Source organism: Syngnathus typhle, linkage group LG2 (assembly GCF_033458585.1).
Source record: "Syngnathus typhle isolate RoL2023-S1 ecotype Sweden linkage group LG2, RoL_Styp_1.0, whole genome shotgun sequence".
Lineage (NCBI taxonomy): Eukaryota > Metazoa > Chordata > Actinopteri > Syngnathiformes > Syngnathidae > Syngnathus > Syngnathus typhle.
Window position 1 is genome coordinate 21,485,852 of NC_083739.1, and position 21,908 is coordinate 21,507,759.

General features: G+C 41.4%; 1 protein-coding gene across 6 annotated transcripts in view; it reads left to right on the forward strand.

The window, feature by feature from the left end:
* kazna (kazrin, periplakin interacting protein a) overlaps window positions 1–21,908 on the forward strand; it is a 69,726-nt gene that overhangs the window by 29,667 nt on the left and 18,151 nt on the right. For 5 of the 6 annotated variants that reach the window (XM_061264782.1, XM_061264799.1, XM_061264790.1 and 2 more), the window contains exons 2-3: window positions 4,589–4,696; window positions 21,264–21,455. In XM_061264782.1, coding sequence (XP_061120766.1) covers window positions 4,589–4,696; window positions 21,264–21,455 — 300 coding nt within the window. Of the gene's footprint in view, window positions 1–4,588; window positions 4,697–11,346; window positions 11,701–21,263; window positions 21,456–21,908 lie in introns of those variants that run through there. The other variant, XM_061264815.1, reaches the window with a different exon arrangement.

Below are 21,908 nucleotides of genomic sequence, written 5' to 3' on the forward strand. Positions count from 1 at the left end.
GCAACTACCAAAGGGTCATTTCTCCATATTTCAAAACTGAAATATAAATTAAAATAATTGTTTGGATGGAATGTTACTTGGCTTCAGTTAGTTGTATGGTTTATCTTTGGGTTGAAAATTAGATATTATATATAATATTATATATATTATTGTGATATACTTGATTACGCTAATCATCCTTTAACTGCTTTGTTACTTTTTTGGGGGGTTACGTTCTGCTTTTAGCAGCATGTATAGGAAAACCAGGGATGCACTTTCATTGGCAGGCACTTGCTTTCGGTCTGTATGTTGAAGAAGCTAGAAAATTAAGTGTAAAGTGGTTGTCAGTGGCAACTGTGCCAAAGTGCATTCGCAGATGTTCACCCGTGTAGCCCCATCACTCCAATTTGCCTATATGTTGGCACAGAAGGTCATGTTTGAAGTGTTGATGCAGAGTGGGAAGGAAAAGGGCTCAGTCACAGTTGTAGCCTCCCAAAGAAGCAGACAATTTGTACTAAGCAGTAAACAGGAGAGTCTAGAATATAAGGTCTTCACAAAAAACAACTGTATAGCTACAGGATAAAAACTTCTTTTCACTTTCACTATTGAGAAATGGCAGAACCTGAATGTTCTGAACTCCTATTTCTCTCATGTTATACTGGTTCTCAACATTTCATGGTTGATGTCATGTTCTTGTTCTTGTTCAGGTCACAGGCCAGCTGAGATTGAATCATTGGCGGTTGTTGCACACTCCATTCTACTGTAGTTACTTTTAGACTCAATAAATCAACTGTCACGTGATTAAAGTAAGTCGCTATGACTACTCAATTTATTCATTTTGTATGATACATTTGTGGTCTTGCCAATTATGATTTTTATTTGTGGTGCTTGTTGAACATGATCATCAAGGCAGTGAATATAATGCATGGTTCAATACACCGGAAAGGTGCTATAATATTATTTGTCACGTCCTTTTCTCTTTCGACCTGCAAAACCTGTTTGCCGATAAGTAGTATTGGTCTCTGTTCAAAATGCAGTAGATGTAGCCCGGACAGAAGTTTCACTTCTTGGGTACTTTGATTAATAAAATGTCTCCTGCCTTTCAAAAAGCTGGTCAAAAGGACATTTCCACTGTAGTAGCAAAAGGCTTCTCTTCATCATTTCTTCATCCTCAGCTTTTACACAAAATGTCCCTCCGACGTTCATTACAATATGAATTTAGGTGGCAGGCAGTTGGTGTTGGCTTTTCCGCCAACCTTAACCACTAGAGACTCCCCTCAATCACACTCTTGGACCATTATGATGTGCTGTATATTTAGAGGGACCCTGAAATTGGGGTCTTGGGGAAGGTGGATGTGATTAATGCATGAATTCGTTTGCTTTATCTCAAGTCCGGCAGCCCGTGAACCGGGGGATGTCAGTGCAATTAAAGGCGCGTGGCAGGCGGAAAAAAAGCACTGCCTATCTGCAGATTGCAGACCGACTTGAAGAACGTGGGCAGCTCAGTGAAGGTCCCAGCAATAGCGCCTATTCAGTCCTTAATCACCTCCACTAGTCATTAGGGCCTTCTTTTGTTCCACCCGTCGCTTTTTCTTGCAGATAAAATTTGCCTGGCACAGTAGTGAGAAGTGCTGGGGGAACACCATTAAAAAATAGTCACAGAGAAAATGAGGAAGAAGGAGAGGTGATGGAGTCAGACGAGAGAATTCACAGGGACAGACGGACCATGAGCACTGTAGTAATTCATTTTCATCATTCCCTTTAGGAGCATCAAATGGGAGACATTTTATCTCGGAATCATGTCAAGTTCAGCTCGGTGTAGCCGTGACTACTTGATTTACCTTTAAATGAATGTTCTAACTTTGAACTCTCTGAGAGTGGCACAATGGGAACTAAAGCAGGGACTTCAATTTAAAGTATGGCTTTTGTTGAATAATTCCATTGCAAATCTTAAAAGAGTCTTATCAGAGTCATCTTGCTGCTCTTTGGTATGATGTCATTAGTCTGCTAGAAAAGACCACAAAAACCTACCTAACCTTATCTTAGCCTGTCAGGGCTAGACTGTCAAGTATACAAACTCAAGTCTCTATTTAGCTGTGTTTCTAGCTGATATATTTTTTCCATACCGTTCCAAAACAAAGTAAAACCCAAGGTCAGCGGCAACTATTTTTTTTGTGGAAAAGAGGTGTTGGACGGACATTTAAATCAATAATAGACTAACAACTGTAATGCAGCACTACCAAAGAATGAAGTCTACGATATAGCGGGACTGCAATATTGGAGGGATTACTGTATACTAACACAAGATAAATTTGTCTACGATATTGCGGCACCACAATATTGAAGGGATTACTGTATACAGACATAAGCTACATTTGTCAACCCTATTTATATATATATATATATATATATATATATATATACACACACACATACATATAGTATATCTTAAGATATTATATTCTATCAGGTTAACATTACATTAACAAGGTGTCAGGTGGTTGAGGTGCTAAATTATTGTCAACTTAATTGAAGCAGTTAAAAATAAATAATTATCAGTTACGGGGATATGTAATTGATGCATCACACAAAGCTGCAATGAAGCTTGGGAAGCCATGCATTTGAAAAGCTTTAAAATAATCTTTTCAAAGTGTCCTGTATTAAAAAAGCAATCTCACTTCTTTTTTTTCTTTTTCTTTTTTTTTTTTAATATATTCAAGCAATGTGTTATTGTAAGCATGCTACATTCTTTGCATTATTCTGAAAGGTTGTTGTCTAACTGAAAATGCGTACAGTATTAGTCTTGTCACTGAATGTAGCAGATATCCACGCATGGAAGCTTGGATGCAAAGCTTTGATGATAACACTGTAATACTGCTGCTGTTGGCATATTGGGAAGATAAGGGTTGAAACAAAAAATAAGATGGAGGCAAAGAGAAAATGATGCTCTTATCCCAAAGCTTTACTCAATCATCCCACATGGGATTTATAGAGCAGGTATGAAAATGCCTCGATTGTCACATTCACTCAAAGGCAGACATTTGAATGCAAGGGAGTGACGGAACTATAGTAAAAATGTTTTAACACCTCTCTTGCACTCTCTTGAGCAATTTGAAGAAGGCACCTAGGGTATAGCAGAAAGACTCTTTGTATTTTTGTTAGCTTCATTATCCGTAAAAAGTTCATTCTATTCTATTAAAGGAAACAACAATTCCATCAGCTAATTGAGTGTCACATTCATGCATAGTAAATCAAGGGGATTTGTTAATCATTCCCAACACCTCGCGAAAGAATGAGCATCTGCAATTCAGATTATCAGATGTACTTGACTTGAGGTGGAAGTCTGCTTGATGTCTGTCAAAAACTGATCCTGCGGAACATTTTGGGTCATGCTTCAAATTGTTCAAACCATTATTAAGAAATAATACATTCGATTTATTTGCCTTTTAATTACATTCCTTAAATGATTAGAATAATTAGAATAATAAGAAATGATTAGAATTCATAACATAATACCACCTTCATTAATATAATAAAATGTCAAGTGATCATTTGATCAAGAATGTGTATACATTTTAGTAGTTTTTGACCATCATCGGAAAAGCTTGACATTTATCTTGACAGTGTGTTATTTGTTGCCTAATTAAGTCCATTATGGCAAGCGCGATGACTGTTCTCGGGAAAGAAAAAGAAAAGGCAGCACCGCCCCTTGACCCCCTGCTTTTGCCCCCAGACACATTGCTGTGTAATTACCACAAATAGTTCAACCACTAATGGTTTCCTAAAAGCTCACCAGTGGGTACTAATGGTGGTGTGTTGAGGAAGAGTAGCTGAGCAAAGGGGCGCAGATGTTTCTTTTTCTTTTTTTTTTTAATCTCAAGAGTTGCATCATGCTTTAAATAAATAAATACTAAAAGTATTGCATGTCCCCACCACCACACAGCAAACAAGTCAGGGTCTGAGTGAAAGAGTCCTTTAAATCAGTCAAGCCTTCAGTGGTTACTGCAGTATGCTCTTATTTCATTCCGACATGATGTCCACTTTGACAAGAACTACACTTGGAATGGTCTCGCTTATTTTTATTCCGATGAACATCAAACGCTGACTGCGCTCGCTGCAGTTTTGTGGACACTTTAGGGAGGTGGCCGGTAGCAATGGATTAATTATACTATCACTGTGTGCCACCGGTGGTTACCGAAAACTATATTAAAGTCACTGAACCTCATCACAGGCAAATCAAACTCGAGTCATAAAAATGTTAATATTTGCGTGACTGTGCTGAGTTTAGGCTGTTTTCCATGATGTTGCATTCATGGCCTTCAGTAAATGCTGAATAGGCTTCTCCAGGGAATTGCATAGAATGTGAAGTGAAATGTGTATTGAGGAGAAAGCTGTACTCCATAAGTGACTGTAATGTGATGCGCGGTCCTAAATGTCCTCCAATGTTCCAAAATGATTGTTGATTCACGTCTTGGAGCAGTTAAGGGTTAAGTGAGCCTTTGAATCACATCTGTTTGAGCTCTCATGAAGAGCTGTTAAATATTTCAATTTTTATCCATTAAATCTTGAATGTTGAATCGCCAATGTCTGTTATTTGTTTTTGTGCCAGATACTTCTCCGCACTCGAGGCAGAAGGCGCCCTCCACTGACCTGTGCTACACGAGTGAAATCAGCAGTCTGATGGACTTCAACTCTCCTGATGCCTCCCTAGACAAAGGTAATGCCTTGCACATTTCTCACTCAAGATTATATAAAGTGTACAAATACACTGTGGAAAAAGTTTGCAAGTTTCCACGGGTTCAGGAATACTCTTTGTTGCAGACGTTCTTTCAGCCGACATCTACGTATTTGCCATTAAGTAGATCGTATTTCCTTAATTCCAGAAGAGCACAAGCTTGCAAAGATGTTCCATTTGCATCACCTGTGGTAGTAATATTGGCCAGGTGTCCCAAAAATAATGTAATAATGTCTCTTGTCAACAAAAATAGCATCATGCATCTTTATCAACATCTTCATATATTGACTTTCTGTAAAGAGAGGAAATGTTTGCTCTGTTGTTGGTCAATCAGTTTTCATTGTAGCTGTACATAAAATATATACACCCAATTATTCACGATAATGTTTAATACTACAGAGAGCACACTTTGCATGCTTGCACATTATCACCCAATTTCCAGCCCTAAAAGAGGAAGGGTTTTCAATTTTAAAACTGCCTGTATAAACCGGACTCATTAAGAAAGTGATCTGTGGGGGGAATAATCTCTTTCAGGCATCCTGTGCCTTTATTTATTTATTTATTTATTTATTTATTTATTTATTTATTTATTTATTTATTTATTTATTTATTTATTTATTTATTTATTTATTTATTTATTTATTTATTTATTTATTTATTTATGAAACAACCATACTCGGAAAACCAACATTCTGATACAAAATGTGTGATTCATTTGCTTTGTTCTTGTGGGAACACAAATCACAGGTCACTGGGTCACACCGGCATCTTCATGCTGATCTATTACTTTTGGCTTCAGAAACTTTCTTAAATGTATAGTTGTTTCACAATTCAAGTTCTTCTCCATTCTTACATCCTTGTGATCTTGTAAAATAGGGTGTCCAAACTACGGCCCGCGGGCCAACTGCGGCCCGCGGTCCAGTTTTTATTGGCCCGCAGCAAATTCTGAAAACATAATTGAATGTTGCCCGCACAACAGCTTGAGCACTTCTCAGTTTCCACACTACATAGAGCCCGCCACACAAAGCGCTTGACGTCCAATTAGGAACCCCCCCCCCCGGAAGAGAAGCGAACGCGCAGCGTTTGATTTGACGTCACACTAAAACTTTGACTTGTGCTGTTGGTGATAGAAGACAGGAGAATTTATATAGATATCCAAATACACCTGTCCCCTACAGAACTCCAGCAGACGATCGGCACCATAAATAATATCCAAGCATCTCCACTGCCATTTCCATGCGTCAATAATAGCTTCCCCAGTAATCTCATTCAAAATGGCTTGGTGAGACATTATACTGCCTCTTACCTCATAATTATGACCCTGTGGACCGAGTTTTTGATGTTCATGGTCATGTTGCAGTGTGCCTTCTTTGCTTGCTCAAACTCTCTTTAAGAAGTGATTAGTGAAAGATGCAAAATGAAATCAAATTGTGGTTTAACGTCATCGATTCAAGCAAAAGGGTGGCCAGATGGCGCGTTTAATTTATTGCACTAGATTCTGAGGAGAATGAAAGGTGAATGCCTAAAGCAGAAAAATATGGCAAAATGTGGCAAAGTAAGCCAACATTATAATATTTTTAGAGCAGCAATAAATGCTCGTACACTGTTTAGTTTGATGTCAAAACAAAAGTCTTCAAGTTGATATTTTATTGTTGAGTCACACTGCCCATTTATAGGCTGTGCCTAAGGTGACATAGGGAAACGATGCAGGGTGAGATGGAGGTCGTGGCAGAGGAATGGACATCCCCAAGATTTGAACACATCAAATCCCAATGGTTATCCGCCAGAGATCCCATGTGGTGAAATGTAGGAAACTGAAGGAGTGAGGAATGTGCTGACATAAACAACAACTTTCTTGTCTTTGCTCATGCGGGGATTCACAAACTGTGCTACCACAGTGAAACAAGCAGAGCAACACATTTTCCAGCTAAAACATGATGAGCATTTGGGAAATTCTGCTACGTCTTGATTTTTTGGGTGTGGGGGGATTTTGCAGTCCACTCAGCTTGGGACAGAAGTAACTTAATATCAGTCTAAAAAAACTGGTCGCAAAACAGTACAAACATGAATCATGAGTTTTTAGAAGTGCCAAGACTTTACTAAATGCTGTACCAGATACCACAATCAGTACAAGGACCAGCCGAAAGCCTGTTGGATCACTTGTCAAAGACAGGGAAGTCCAAGTGACAGTCATCAATCAGACCAAAACACGAGGCTACGTACAGAAAATTGAGTTTATAAACACTCGGAAATAGTAAAGCCTAGGGCTGTCTATCAAAATTAGCTTTGGAGATGAATTTAAATGATATAAGTGGTAAAGATAAAGCAGTATACTCAATTTGATTTACTTGCTGTGGCATCGTGACTTGTGCTCACTTTGTAATCAAATTTAGAGTCACTGCCGCAAAGAGGAACAAAGATGGGCTTTTAGTAGTTTTATGTTTTCCATTGCTGGACAACTCATTGGAGAAATCTAAAACAAATTGAACACGTAAAGCCAAGTTCAAAAGTGTACATTGCTAGCATCTCATCTGACAGCAAAAAACCTTGCCCGAGTTACCTCCATGAGAACTTGCCTGACAATCAACACTGCTGGCGCTCATGGGTGCTGGCGCTCATGGGTTGATTAAAAGTTTAAGTGAGACATTTTGAGAGCTTTTTCTGTAAGAAAAAAATAACATGCCAAAAAAGCTGAGTCACCTTTTGATGTATTTAGAAGAATTGTATTCAAGAATGAAACTAAGCTGTAGTCTGACTCTAAATATGTATTGTATTTAATTACTCTAAACTTAACTACTCTTAACTACTCCGTGAGTCGTCACCATAAACGTACCCCTATGATCCGATGTTGTCTGGGGCTTCATGCCCCTGGTAGGGTCACCTATGGCAAACGGGTCCTAGGTGAGGGGCCAGACAAAGCACGGCTCACACAAGCCCCTTATGATGAATAACATGAATGGATTTGGTTTTCCTTCGCCCGGCCACGGGTCACCGGGGCCCCCCTCTGGAGCCAGGCCTGGAGGCGGGGCTCGAAGGCGAGCGTCTGGTGGCCGGGCCTTCGCCCATGGGGCCCGGCCGGGCACAGCCCGAAAAGGAAACGTGGGTCCCCCTTCCCATGGGCTCACCACCTGTGGGAGGGGCCAAGGGGGTCGGGTGCAGTGTAAGCTGGGCGGCGGCCAAAGGCAGGGACCTTGGCAATCTGATCCCCGGCTGCAGAGGCTGGCTCTTGGGACATGGAATGTCACCTCTCTGGCTGGAAAAGAGCCCGAGCTGGTGTGCGAGGCAGAAAAGTTCCGACTAGACATAGTCGGACTTGCCTCCACGCACAGTTTGGGTTCCGGTACAAGCCCTCTCGAGAGGGGCTGGACTCTCTTCCACTCTGGAGTTGCCATCGGTGAGAGGCGTCGAGCAGGGGTGGGTATACTTATTGCCCCCCGGCTGAGCGCCTGCACATTGGGGTTCACCCCGGTGAACGAGAGGGTAGCCTCCCTCCGCCTTCGGGTGGGGGGACGGGTCCTGACTGTTGTTTGTGTCTATGCACCAAACGGCAGCTCAGAGTACCCACCCTTCTTGGAGTCCCTGGAGGAAGTGCTGGAGAGCGCTCCTTCTGGGGACTCCATCGTTCTACTGGGTGAATTCACGTGGGCAATGACAGTGAGACCTGCAAGGGTCCGTTGGGAGGTTGAACCTCGGATTCAGGAGGAGCAGTGTGGCTTTCATCCTGGCCGTGGAACAGTGGACCAGCTCTACACCCTCAGCAGGATCCTCGAGGGTGCATGGGAGTTCGCCCAACCAGTCCACATGTGTTTTGTGGACTTGGAGAAGGCGTTTGACCGTGTCCCTCGGGAGGTTCTGTGGAGGGTGCTTCGGGAGTACAGGGTGCCGAGCCAACCGATAAGGGCGGTTCGGTCCCTGTATCATCGATGCCAGAGTTTGGTCCGCATTTCTGGCAGTAAGTTGGATTCGTTCCCAGTGAGGGTTGGACTCCGCCAAGGCTGCCCTTTTTCACCGATTCTGTTCATAATTCTTATGGACAGAATTTCTAGGCGCAGCTGAGGCGTTGAGGGGTCCGGTTTGGGGACCTCAGCATCGCGTCTCTGCTTTTTGCAGACGACGTGGTGCTGTTGGCTTCTTCAGGCTGTGATCTCCAGCTCTCACTGAAGCGGTTCGCAGCCGAGTGTGAAGCGGTCGGGAGTAAGGTCAGCACCTCCAAATCCGAGTCCATGGTCCTCGATCGGAAAAGGGTGGAATGCCCTCTGCGGATCGGGGATGAGATCCTGCCCTAAGTGGAGGAGTTTAAGTATCTTGGGGTCTTGTTCACGAGTGAGGGGAGGATGGAGCGCGAGATCGACAGGAGGATCGGTGCAGCGTCGGGAGTAATGCGGACTCTGTACCGGTCCGTCATGGTAAAGAGAGAGCTGAGCCAAAAGGCAAAACTCTCAATTTACCGGCCGATTTACGCTCCTACCATCACCTATGGTCACGAGCTATGGGTCGTGACCGAAAGAACGAGATCCCGGATACAAGCGGCCGAAATGAGTTTTCCCAGCAGGATGTCCGGGCCTCCCTTAGAGTTAGGGTGAGAAGGTCAGTCATCCGGGAGAGGCTCGGAGTAGAGTAGATGAGGTGGCTCGGGCATCTCATCAGGATGCCTCCTGGACGCCTCCCTGGGGAGGTGTTCCCGGGCATGTCCCACCGGTAGGAGACCCCGGGGACGACCCAGGACGCGTTGGAGAGACTATGTCTCTCAGCTGGCCTGGGAACGCCTTGGGATCCCCCGGGATGAGCTGCATGAAGTGGCTGGGGAGAGGGAAGTCTGGGACTCCCTCCTGAAGCTGCTGCCCCCGCGACCCGACCCCGGATTAGCGGAAGAAGATGGATGGATGGATGGATGGATGGATGGATGGATGGATGGATGGATGGATGGATGGATGGATGGATGGATGGATGGATGGATACTCTATTTTGAAAATAAAAGTACGAGTATAAAATATCAATATGATAAATTGCAGAAGAATGTGTGATTAATTAGTTACAAAAAAATGAATGCCAGCATGAATAAAAAGACAAGTCATAGACCAAAAAAACTACCACTATTCATAAAGGAGCAGTGAATGAAGCCTCAAGTGAACTCCAGCCGACGCCATGACCAGCACATTAGTTAAGTAGCTTTCCATCCCATAGGGAGACATGATAAATTACACTATTACGGCTTTTCTCCAGTTTCTCCTTCTTGCAATTCAAAGATATCGAGTACAAGGCTATTGCGTTTCAAACTCCTATAGAAACAATTTCTTGCTGACCTTAGAAAGCTGATTATTACCCGTTTTAAAATTGCTTTAAGAGCTTCTTATGAGAAAACCCACAGCCTAAAAAGATTGGAGTTCCACTTACATTGTCTGAATTCACTTTCATTATGAACTCATGTGACTGTAACACCAAATTACCCATCCATCCTTTCATCCAGCGTCAAAAGATTTCGGCTATCATCCACTGTGATTTAATCCAGTGATATTATATTAAAAAAAAAAGGTTGCCAGTCAGTGAAAAGGGATTTTGAATTTGAGTTAGGTTTATTTTCAATATTTTAACACAGATGAGTTTCATAACTTCATTCTTCAAATAGATGTTTGCTCATTTTATAGTTGTGGATGTCACATTTAACCATGCAATTTAGCCGAGTTTTGTGACTTATTATTGAATAATTGATTGATGTAAACTCAAATATGCAATGCAATTACATGTCATTAAATAGAATTACACTTGTTAGCCCATGGTCATGGAACCGGTTCCTAACCTAGAGTTTCAGAGTCACCTCTTATTGTATCCCGTGTACAGTAAAATTTGCACTATAAGGTGCAACGTTTTCCCCAGCTTTAACCACTTCTGCTTATAGATTTCTACGTGCCTTTTCCACCACCCCATCAGTGTCTCATTCTGGACTTTTTCTTTAGTCACCAAAATTGTTTAAATCAGATTCTGTCAGACTGAAGTATTTGGATTGGTAAATATTTAGTGAATATTTTTGTGTATATTTTGTTAACCTGTGCTGTTTCAACCTTTTATTTCCTTCAATCTGATTCATGCTCTTTTTCCCGTATATTTGTGTATTCAGCTCTCTCCTGAATATGCAATATTTAGTTTGGCAGATCCCAAATCTCTCCAAATGAGAGGTAAAGTGTTATTGCTTCAAACTGTTTATATGTCATAAATGTTCATTCAAAGTACTTTCAACACAGCCTCACTGCCATGGTAACTACCCTAATCTAAGTCGGCTATCTTAATGACGATTTAGACAACATAGACAGCGACTGGAAATCATTGCCAATGCGGTCGTCTTTAACCATCAAGACTGTTACTCTAGCATAAACATGTCACAAACAGTTACGAATAAAACATCCAACAATACTCGCAGCAATCTACAAAACAGAACTGCAACATTTTCTCATCTAAGAAAGTGAGTTTTGTGGGACAAAGACCTTCTGTGTTTAGCACAGCCATGCATTATTAGCATATTGTTTGTGCCGACCCTGAAGCAAGTCACCAGCTGTCAGGCATGTTGCTGTGCATCCTGCCATGGTGAGCACGCATTCGCACTCACCTGTGTGCAAAGCCGCACCTTGACTTGGCTCCGCCTTTGTTTGTGTGTCTCGGTGAGAGTGTTTGAGCAACATGGGGAAATTGTGACAGCCCCACTGATCTCAGTCTATCTACTGTTTGAATGGCGAAGGAGGAGCCCCGTACATAAACGGTCGGAGTCGCCTTTCACAGGTACACTAAGAGGGAACACCGCAGCAGCAACACCTGGGTACTGGATATTTTCTGGAGTCGATGCGAATCTAGGCACTTGTGAGCTGAGTGTCGGCTGTTAAGGAAGTTTTGTGAATCGTCAAAGGCTTTGGCAGACTACTGACTGATCCTGGAATCCTTTGGAGAAGACCCCTCTCAGAAGGGGATGAAGTCAGACAGGGAGCAGACCAAGTGTGGTGAGTGCAAATAAATGCTTCAGGCCTTTTTTTGTAAGGGTTTGAAATGGGAATGCAGCAGGTGGTCATTATTTTCCAGAAGGGAGGATCTCACCTGTTTTTTCGCATGTTGAATAACATGAGTAACTTCATCTGTTGGTGAGTCCTCCCATCCAGTCAGCTGTTTAACGGTCGAGCCGTTAGGAGACTTTAACCTGCCTGTACTTCAGTGGAGGTTTTTGTTTTCTTTCTCAGTCTGAACTCTGTTCCGACCTTTAACCTACAAATTCAAATGACTGAACAGCAGACAAGAGTGGAGTTTTTCATTAGTGGTGAAGGTTTTCGGCGAGGTCACTCTCGAATTGTGTAAAATGAAGTTTGTCCTCAATCTCTGTTTTGCTGTTGCTTCACTCTGTAAAAGGTCAACGTGTCTACTGTAAACACACTCATAGAGGTTTGTCGTGATTGTACATTTGCATTCCAACTACAGTTTTATATCTTATTCATTCCACCTAATTATGTTTGATATTAGTTTCCGCGCTGGACAAACATATACGTACAGAGGACGGAAACCCTGCTTGTCACGCTAACTGTATGAAAGTGTTTCAAGCCACATAACACTGATGTGTCAAATTAGACAAAGCAGTCTATTTTTCATCAAGCTTAAGTGAAGGTTTGGTTGTGATAATAGATGATTTTTGCAGCAAAATAAACACCTGGAAGCTACGGAGTGCTTTCTTTGTGTAAAAACTTCAAGTGTTGCAATGCATTTGCAATTGTGCCTGATGACTCACCTTTTCTTCTCGGATTTCTGTGATAGCGTCTGTGAATCCTGCTGAAGTCGGCTGTTTGGCTATTTGGCTTTGCAAAGTAGACCTGGACAACATTCAAGATTTGGTCATTAAAGCCTGTGACAATCGAAGCATTGTGTTGAATAATTTGTAGATTGATGTTTGATCTTTGAGTACGAGCCAACTCGAAGACAAGACTTTTTTTTTGCCCCCTGTCTGATACTTGCAATGACACTGAGAAAGAAGCAACAATGTCAGCATTGTTGTGTTTAAAGCTGAGTGAGCTTGTCGTGCAATTGCCTTCTTTTCTTCGTAGCCTGCTGCAGGTGATGGCAGCAGGAAGCTCCCTCGGCCTTGCATGTTGGTTACTTCCATCACACCGTGGCTTGCTTAATTAGATTTGGAAGTAAGATCACCACTGGTCAAGGAACTCACATTTATCTCGAGTCAAGGCACTTTCACCCTTCACCCTGCTACAACTTTAATCTACTAAGCACGTTTGTTTTCCAACTTCTCTCTGCGACACAGCATTTGCGGAGTACCAAACACTATTAAAAGAACGAAACTAAAAGTATCCTCACTTGTGTGCTGGTGTGCTGTTGATTTTTTTATTTTTTCCACATAACTCAGAAATTTAACAACCAGCAGTCATTTGTTTATTGGTGCTCTTGGCAAAGCTTGCAGCGCCGCAGAGCAGAATCCTGTTTACATTCTTGTGACCCCCTTAGTGATGTGACGTGGTTTTTTGTGACACATTCGTACGCTTGGGATTTTTTGGTTGAACACCAAGCAAACCAGAGGGGATGTGCACATTGTTTACAAAAACTCATCCACCGCTGTCATTTTGAAAACAGTGAAATCATTTTATAAGTCTATGGATGTGAGGATATTTTGGTGCCTTAGCATGTTTAGTTGGATTCAAAAACATTTTCTTTATGAACAAAACTTTCAAACAAATTTTCTTTGACTGGTAGTTATTTTTCGACATTGGTGCACTCATTTTGCCTCACATCATAAAATTATTCTTATTTCTATAATTTCACAACCACACCTCTATTTCATATTCAAACACACCATTTTGGATTTTTTAGCAACACAGTTACCATTCTGTTTTTTGTTGTTGTTTGTTTTGGCATCGTGTGCCTTCTTACTCCACCATTATCCTCGTCTGCAAAGTTTATTTCTGAACAATGCAGTAGACAAACAGAGACACCTGCACTGTCAGAAAGATATGAACCTCTTAGTTCCCCGTGTAAATGAATATATTTGCACACATAATAGGATTAATCTGTCAAAAGAGAACCGCTTTCTTTGCAATGTTTTGAGTCTCACTGCAAGAATGTCTAGCAAAATGGACAGTATTGTTTTTTCTTTGTTCTGTATGTTCTGCTTTATGTCAATATGGAGGGAGGGAGTATGGAGGGAGGGAGGGAGGGAGTGAGTATGGAGGGAGGGAGGGAGGGAGGGAGGGAGGGAGGGAGGGAGGGATGGATGGATGGCACGACGAGAGGAACCATTCCTCAATTTTCTTCTTTTGCTTACTTTGTAGCATAACACGTATTAGTGCAAAACATGGCTTGCATGAGATCATGAAGGTAGCCAAATGGCAGCCTGCAACTCCATTGCCGCACGTTTCTGTAGTTGTGTTTTCCAAGCGACCAGTGCCTTCATCACAAACAACAACTCTACCCCCATGTCATCACTGCAACATCCATCCAGTTTCTTGGAAACGCTGCTTAATCTCACAAAAGCAAATATTATCAAAGGATTACTTTTAATCCACAGTGCAGACTCGTTCTGAGCCTTCAAAGAATTGTCCCTTGGGCGAAAACAACTCATTGTAAAATAATTTTAGATAATTTTTTTTCACAAAGAATTTCTCCAAGAACAAATTACATTCGGAATGCATATTTAAATTGATCTATCCAATATAAACGACCTTGTTCGAACATGAGAAATAAACATGTTGCAAAAAGGTGATAAAACCTTAGCAAACATAACGAAATTACACTTGCTCGACCAAAGTCTTCACGGTCAAAAACGATTACCGTCTGTACAACCCAGGACAAATTGAGGCCTGACCATCATGTTTGAACCGGCACTCGAGTTGACTGCGAGCCAGCATGAAGCGGATATACCAGATTTCTCCTTTTTCTTTAGATCTTCTAAATTGTGAATAGATTTCCACATTATCTCTCTTCAGAAATGTGAGTTTTAGATATCATAAATGATATGATCGGCAGCCACAAGGCCAACACGCAGAGATGGTTGTGGAATGTGAAGATTACAGCTTATCTTTTGCTCTGATCACTTGTCTGCTCACAGTCAACTCGAGTGCCGCTTTAACCCCGCTCTCTCGAGTTCAGTTGTCGTTGATGCAAGCACTCCAAGCATGAAATAGTCTCGCTTCGAGGCTTGTGGATGTCCCATGGTGGGATGGAAACTCCTTGATCCACACAGTGACTGATGAGAGCAAAGCGAGTCGTGTACCGATCAACATTGTTAGTTAAAGGCATTTGATGCGAAGTGTTGTGTTCTGCTAAATTTGTTTATACGGGGGCAGTGGGGAGTAACAGCGTAAAATAACTGTTCTTTCAATGACATTCTTATCATTAAAGTAAAAATGAGCAAAGTGTTCCTCCTGTTTATCTTTTCATGTTTAAACATTGGAATATTTATATTCAACTGCAAAGAATATTGTCATCTACCGCAGGTATTTCTTCTTCAACTAAAGGCAAAGAATATGAAAGTTGCCATGCAATTTTTTCGGATGCAGCCATTTGAAGAAAACTTTAACGCTTTACCTCGTGATGAGGAGGAAACATTTTGTCGTTGAGGCAGCACATTGGATGAATGGTTAGGGCACCTGCCTCACAATCCTGCAGTCGTAGTTTCGAATTTGGTCCCTGGCCTTACCGTATGTTCTTCCCACGTTTGTGTGTGTTATCTTTCAGTACTCTGGCCTCTCCCCATGCATGATGCATGCATGATCTGACGAGTGGGAAATGTCAACATGGTTCGCAGGGTGTACCCCCGCCACTTGCCCAAAATGAGGCAGAATAGCATTTCACTTTACCATTGTGGGTAGAAGGATATTCTTCTAAATTACTGCATCTCTGTTTAATAGTGGATTTGAATAAGTCCAAATCTCATTTCAGTGATATATTCTAGCAATAGCCTCGAATATGTAATGAAAAAGCATAAACGTGTTTAAAAGCAGGCACAGATCACAGACACTTGATTCCTCTTCCCCTCATCTATAAATAGCAATTCACTACTAATTCAATACTCTTTTTGTTTTTTCATTGTCCTCGCCAGTAATACAAAATATTACCGTTTGGCTTTTGTGATTGAGTGCCTTGCGGGAAGGGTTTTTTTTTTCCTTCCATCCTTTCTCATTTTCATCAACTGTGACCCTTTCATTCCCTCCAGCAACACAGGGAAGATTGTTCGGCTCATGAGAATTGACTCGCTAATCCTGCTCCAAGCACCCACAGACCAACTCTGAAAGCTGCCTTCATCACTCACACCTGCTATCGTCATGAGCCGCTGATGAATTTGCTATCAGCGGCTTGCAGTTTTTGGAGTTAACATAGTTTACAAATCTACTTTGTTTTTTTATAGCGGTCAAAATTCAGGCATCTTTACTCATGGATTATTTCAACATTCTACTCTATTTAGTTACAATCTCTGCTACTTGGAAAACTCCAATGATACAATATGAGAGTGGAACTTGAAATATTTGAATGCTTCTCAAGTTCTACTATTCATAACAATATGCCTCAACGGACTCGCAAGACTCCCGAGACTGAAATGCCGTCACGCAAGATGTCACACAAGACTGCGGAGTACCTAACCAAAGCCTCAGTCTAGAGAGCCTCAAAAGCTCCAGTTGATTATTTATTTTTGGGATTGTTTTTGTGCCAAGCCTCACCTAGAGAAAATATGATCAATATTAGATACCCAAGCCACCACTCGCTTTGTTTCTTCTCAAAGTTCAGGCCGTATGTGTTGTTGTTGTTGTGTTTGTGTTACTGTGGTTTGTTTGCTTCTTTTTACGCTTGTTAAAAAAAATGGAGCTGTCAAAGATGTAGCTGCAGGGCCTTTGCATGACACTCTCATCAGTGATTTTTCAAAGTGAATCTTTTGTTTTAATATTGCAATGACTAACTACAGTGATTACCGTTTTTTTTCCATGTATAATGCGCAAAATTTAATTAATTTATTGTCCTAAAATCTGGGGTGCGCATTATACATGGGTACAATTTATTTATTTATTTATTTTTTAATTTTTATTTTTTTATATCCGGATATCATACAGAGGCCGCCATTACAGATGCACTTTCTTCTCTGCTGTTCACTTCAAACACGCTCCATACGAACACAATGCTCTCGTATCAGACGCTTGCTCGATCACCTGCTCGTTTGCTGTCACAATGTACCCTACACAAATCTGAAACATTTCTTCGCTATTGAGTTTGCTAGCGCATGCGCAGTGATACTGACCGGCAGAATAACATCCGGTTATTCCCAAAGATGATCTTTTTTCTGAAATAATTTTACGTTTACGGACTTGAGTAGGAGTCAAAATTTGGGTGCGTATTGTACATGGGTACAGGCTTTTTTCCAGCATCAACATGCCATTTTTAGGGTACGTATTATACATGGGGGCGCATTATACATGGAAAAAAACGGTCATTACTTATGGTAGTTTTTTTCTTGCAATGTACTTGATTTTTGTCGTTGCCATGGGACTGCTAAATTTCCTAATTTTGGTGTCTAAAATACTGAGTCGATCTTCAAGTTTGGACACCTTTAATATACCGTTTTTTTCCATGTATAATGCGCCCCCATGTATAATACGCACCCTAAAAGTGGCATGTCGATGCTGGAAAAAAGCCTGTACCCATGTATAATACGCACCCAAATTATTATTTTTTTTTAAAGTCCCAATGATCGTCACACACGCATCTGGGTGTGGTGAAATTTGTCCACTGCATTTGACCCATCCCCGTGTGATTTTGATCCATCCCTTGGGGGAGAGGGGAGCAGTGAGCAGCAGCGGCGCCATTTGGTGATCTAACCCCCCAATTCCAACCCTTAATGCTGAGTGCCAAGCAGGGAGGCAATGGGTCCCATTTTTATAGTCTTTGGTATGACCCGGCCGGGTTACTTAAGTCCGTAAACGTAAAATTATTTCAGAAAAATCATCTTTGGGAACAACCGGATGTTATTCTGCCGGTCAGTATCGCTGCGGATGCAGTAGCAAACTCGATAGCGAAGAAATATGTGAGACTCTCAACAGGATCACCAATATTTGAGTGATGTTCCAGTTATTTATCACAATTAGTTTACCAAGTCTGTGTTTGGAGTTCCTCCAATAAACCCTGGTCCAAGCTGCACTTGGTCGCCCCGCTCCTTTCCACACTCCATCCGTGACAAGATTTTCTTCAAAAATTGTTGTACCATGATTTTCTTCAAAAAAAAAAAGAAAAAAAAAATTGTACCCATGTATAATGCGCACCCCAGATTTTAGGACAATAAATTAGTTACATTTTGCGCATTATACATGGAAAAAAACGGTACTTCAGCATTTGAAATCGAACTTGAATTCATTTGGAAAAATGCAATTAATATTGAATGTATGAATTGATGAAGACTAAATCCGTGGAATTTCTTTGCTTTATTGGGCAAAATGAAAAGAGGGATTGGTCCATGTCAGAGGTAATTCGTTAGCCCGGGGGCTTGCTTCCCGGCAAGATTTTTGGAATAATGTCTCAGCACTTGTCACTGCATCATTGGAGTTTGCATGATGAAGTGCTAGCTTAGTTACATTTGTTCTGCCACAGTTATTTTCAGTTCAGAGAGTAGTATCTTTTAGAATGACACACAGATGCGAGTTCCATTTAAACTATTTCCACTTCAACTGATTTATAGTTTTCGTTATGAAGGACACACTTGGCATTAGTAGAGAAATGTATTTCTCCCAAGTGCAACACAACAGATGGGACATTACTGAATGGCAGGAAAAATATCATTGCTGTTTCCCCCCCCAATATATGGTATAGTGATATATCACCATTTAATCTGCTCCACTGAGAAAGCCTTTGAAATTGGCACGAGATAGAAGTTGTCATAGTTGGTAAGTGTTGATGGGAACCATTGTTGCCTTGAGAATACACATTGTTACCACATAGGTGCATTCAAGGAAATTCAGTTTCAGTGAACCCCCACTATTCCTGGGAGCTGAGCCCCGCCAAGATTGCCGATTAAAAAATCTAATTGTGCCTACCAGATGGAAGTTGAGCATCTTAAACATAAATGACTATTAGTAAGATAAACTATTAGTAACTGTGTTGGGAGAGAAATATGAATATACGTTCACTTTTGACAAGCACCAGGTTCAAAACGTGCATTCAAGGGCCACCCCAAAACAGGAAATCTCTAATACAGATCATCAGTGAATTAAACCTAACGGCAACACCATGATTCTACCAGATGGCACCAGAGTTTAATTACTTTGGCCTGAGCCCAAAAACAGCAAACAGCCAAGAATTTCAGTGAACAACAGGGGATCGGTTCCAAATAACTCTGTTAAAACGTTAAATCGCTGATGCCGAAACGGCAACATGCAGGGGTCACATTATTGTTTACTCTCATGTATCCTGTGCCAAAAACAGTGGATGACTCGAAGTCAAACTGGCAGTGAATTTTTTTCCGGCAGTCCCAAATAATTACAGTCTGTATTTTTCTCTTTTATGCTGAGGATACAGTGTTATGACATTAATATTTTCCGTATTTATATTTGCATCAGATGCGTGCCATTAGATGTGCATGCCCTGTATGGAGGCGCTTTTGTTGGCGTGAGTATGTTGCCATTTAACTGTTGTCATCGTCTTAACAATGTGCAATGTAGCGTATTGTATTAATTAAGGCTACACAATCATAATGAGCCCAAACTACATTCAAGTAATCCATAGAGGCTCCATGTTAGTGTCGCTGTTCCATCATGTCACGGCGGTTCATGTATTCACACTTTCTGCACACACTGCGTGTAGTTACGACAGTGCCCCCACTGCAGATATCACACACATATACACGCTGTGTCATTCACTATCAGCTTTTGCCCTCCAATCTCAAATCAGCCAAGTCCAATTTCATATGCCTCGTGGCCACTGGCCTCTGTGACAAACTGTTGGATGTCTTTTTTCTTTTAGCTTTGCTTTCCAATTTCTGCTTTTTTGTGTTAATGGGGGGAGGTGAGTCTGAGTCTGACAGATCGAGAAGCTCCATTGATGTATTGTCTAAAAGCAACTTTCTCTGTTAAGCACCACAGCAAAGGCAATGTCATTACTGTTTGAAAAGAAAACCATCATTGCATGTGTCCTGCTGTTTTCCTTATGCTTTATTCTGCCTTGATGCACCAACCTTTTCAATTGAAATGTGATATTTTTCTGGCCACACATGAATAATGATCATTACCTGTGAATTGATTGGCTGTTAAAAAATTTGAGAAAAAGAAAAAAAAAGCTCTCAAAATCTACGTCCATGCGACAAAGACTCTCTTATTGCTAGGCTAATAGTTATAGTTGTTTGTTTGTTGACTGAAGCAGTCGTTGACATGAATGACCAACGATGGAGGTTCAATTTACTGTTTTAGTGAGCCATAATCACAATAGAGCTGAGCCTGTTTAGGACAGTCAGATGGAATGGAGGCGTAGATGGATGACAGTGGGTTCACATACGTATTTGTTTGCTGATACATGCACAAACAAAGGTCAGATACCATTAGCCTCCATTTGGGCCATTTGTTGCTTGATAATCTTTTTTTTTTCCAAGTTAACATTGCCGATTTTAGCAGTGGTGACTTTTAGATTGCCCTCAATTTTGTATTTATTTGTTTACTTATTTTGTGGTCAGCATCAGGAATGAAAACATTTTTTTTATTCAATAATCTGTTTGACAGTGAAGCATTTACCTTTGATACATGTACCTATCGGCAATATCGGCTTTACTATGTACTTGCATCTGTACCTTCTGTTTGCAGAAGCACAATTACTTGACATTAAAACTAAAACCAAAAACAATATGCTAGGGTGCCTAAAAAAATAACAAACAAAACATGCTGATTTTTGTGCTGTTGTGAGCCACAGTGAAATTGGCAACTGCAGCAGGGTGGATGCTGCGTACACTGTGTACACCTGCAGGGGGATGCACACATCAGTGGGCACCCACTCAGAATGTCATTTGTAATTCGCAGCTTCAGTGCATGTGTCTTTGCCAACCTCCGGGTTGGAAAAATAGGTGGCTGTCCACTGGTTCCAACCCACTGAGACTTCAGTCTGACTTATCAAGAGAGCTCACATCACACTAATACCGTATTTTCTGGACTGTAAGTCGCAGTTGTTTTTCATAGTTTGGCCTGGGGTGCGACTTATACTCAGAAGTGACTTATCTGTGAAATTATTAACACATTATATCATTTCACATGTTATTTTCACACTAAACCTCACGAGAGCACTCTAGGCCTGTGAAATAATTGGAAGTGCAACTGACGATGAGTCTGAGGTAAGCGACATAGAAGAGGAAGTACCTCATCTTCTACTTCCAGGGTTAGCACAGTTGTTTATAACTGTTGCTGCTATTTCTATTTGTTGTTGTCAGTGATTTAATGTAGCTACATAGAGTACAGGTGTCTTATACTAGCGCGCGTCTCAGTCACGCACGTCATTAAAAAAATCCAAGCAGCCTCTTGACGCTTCACCTTCCTTCCTTGTGTGTGTGTTGTTGTAGTTCTACTTCGTGAGGAGGTGGCCCAACTGCAGGAAGAGGTGCACCTGCTGCGCCAGATGAAGGATATGTTGAGTAAGGACCTGGAGGAGAGCCAAGGAGGATGTTCGGCCGAGGTGCTTTCTGCCACCGAGCTCCGCGTGCAGCTGGCCCAAAAGGAGCAGGAGCTGGACCGAGCCAAAGAGGCTTTGCAAGGTCAGAACTTTAGCCGGGCAACAAATAGCTGTGTGTGCTCTTTAATACGCAACAAAGTCACCCGTATGACCTGCTGTGATTTCATTTTTGCGATAATTAAATATAAAGAGTCAGGCCCCTTTTCCTTCCTTGAACATGTCCGAGAGGTATCAGTTACAATACTATATGTTTATTATTGTGGTTGCAATGCCCATTTACATACTACATTCAAGTTCCATTCTCAAAAGAGAATGTGCCCACAGGTCCTCCAGTCTTTGTTTATGGGCCGACCGGAAAGCAGGGCATTATTTTCATGTCACCATAATGATAATGAGATGCGTTAGCGGCTGCATATAAGATGTATCATGGACCACCAGTCAGTGTTTGTGGGATGCTGCTGCAGTTCAATGAGGCACATTTGCTAGAGTTTCATATTTTCTTCAAGCTTGAAATAAATTATTTTTAGTAAGGCTG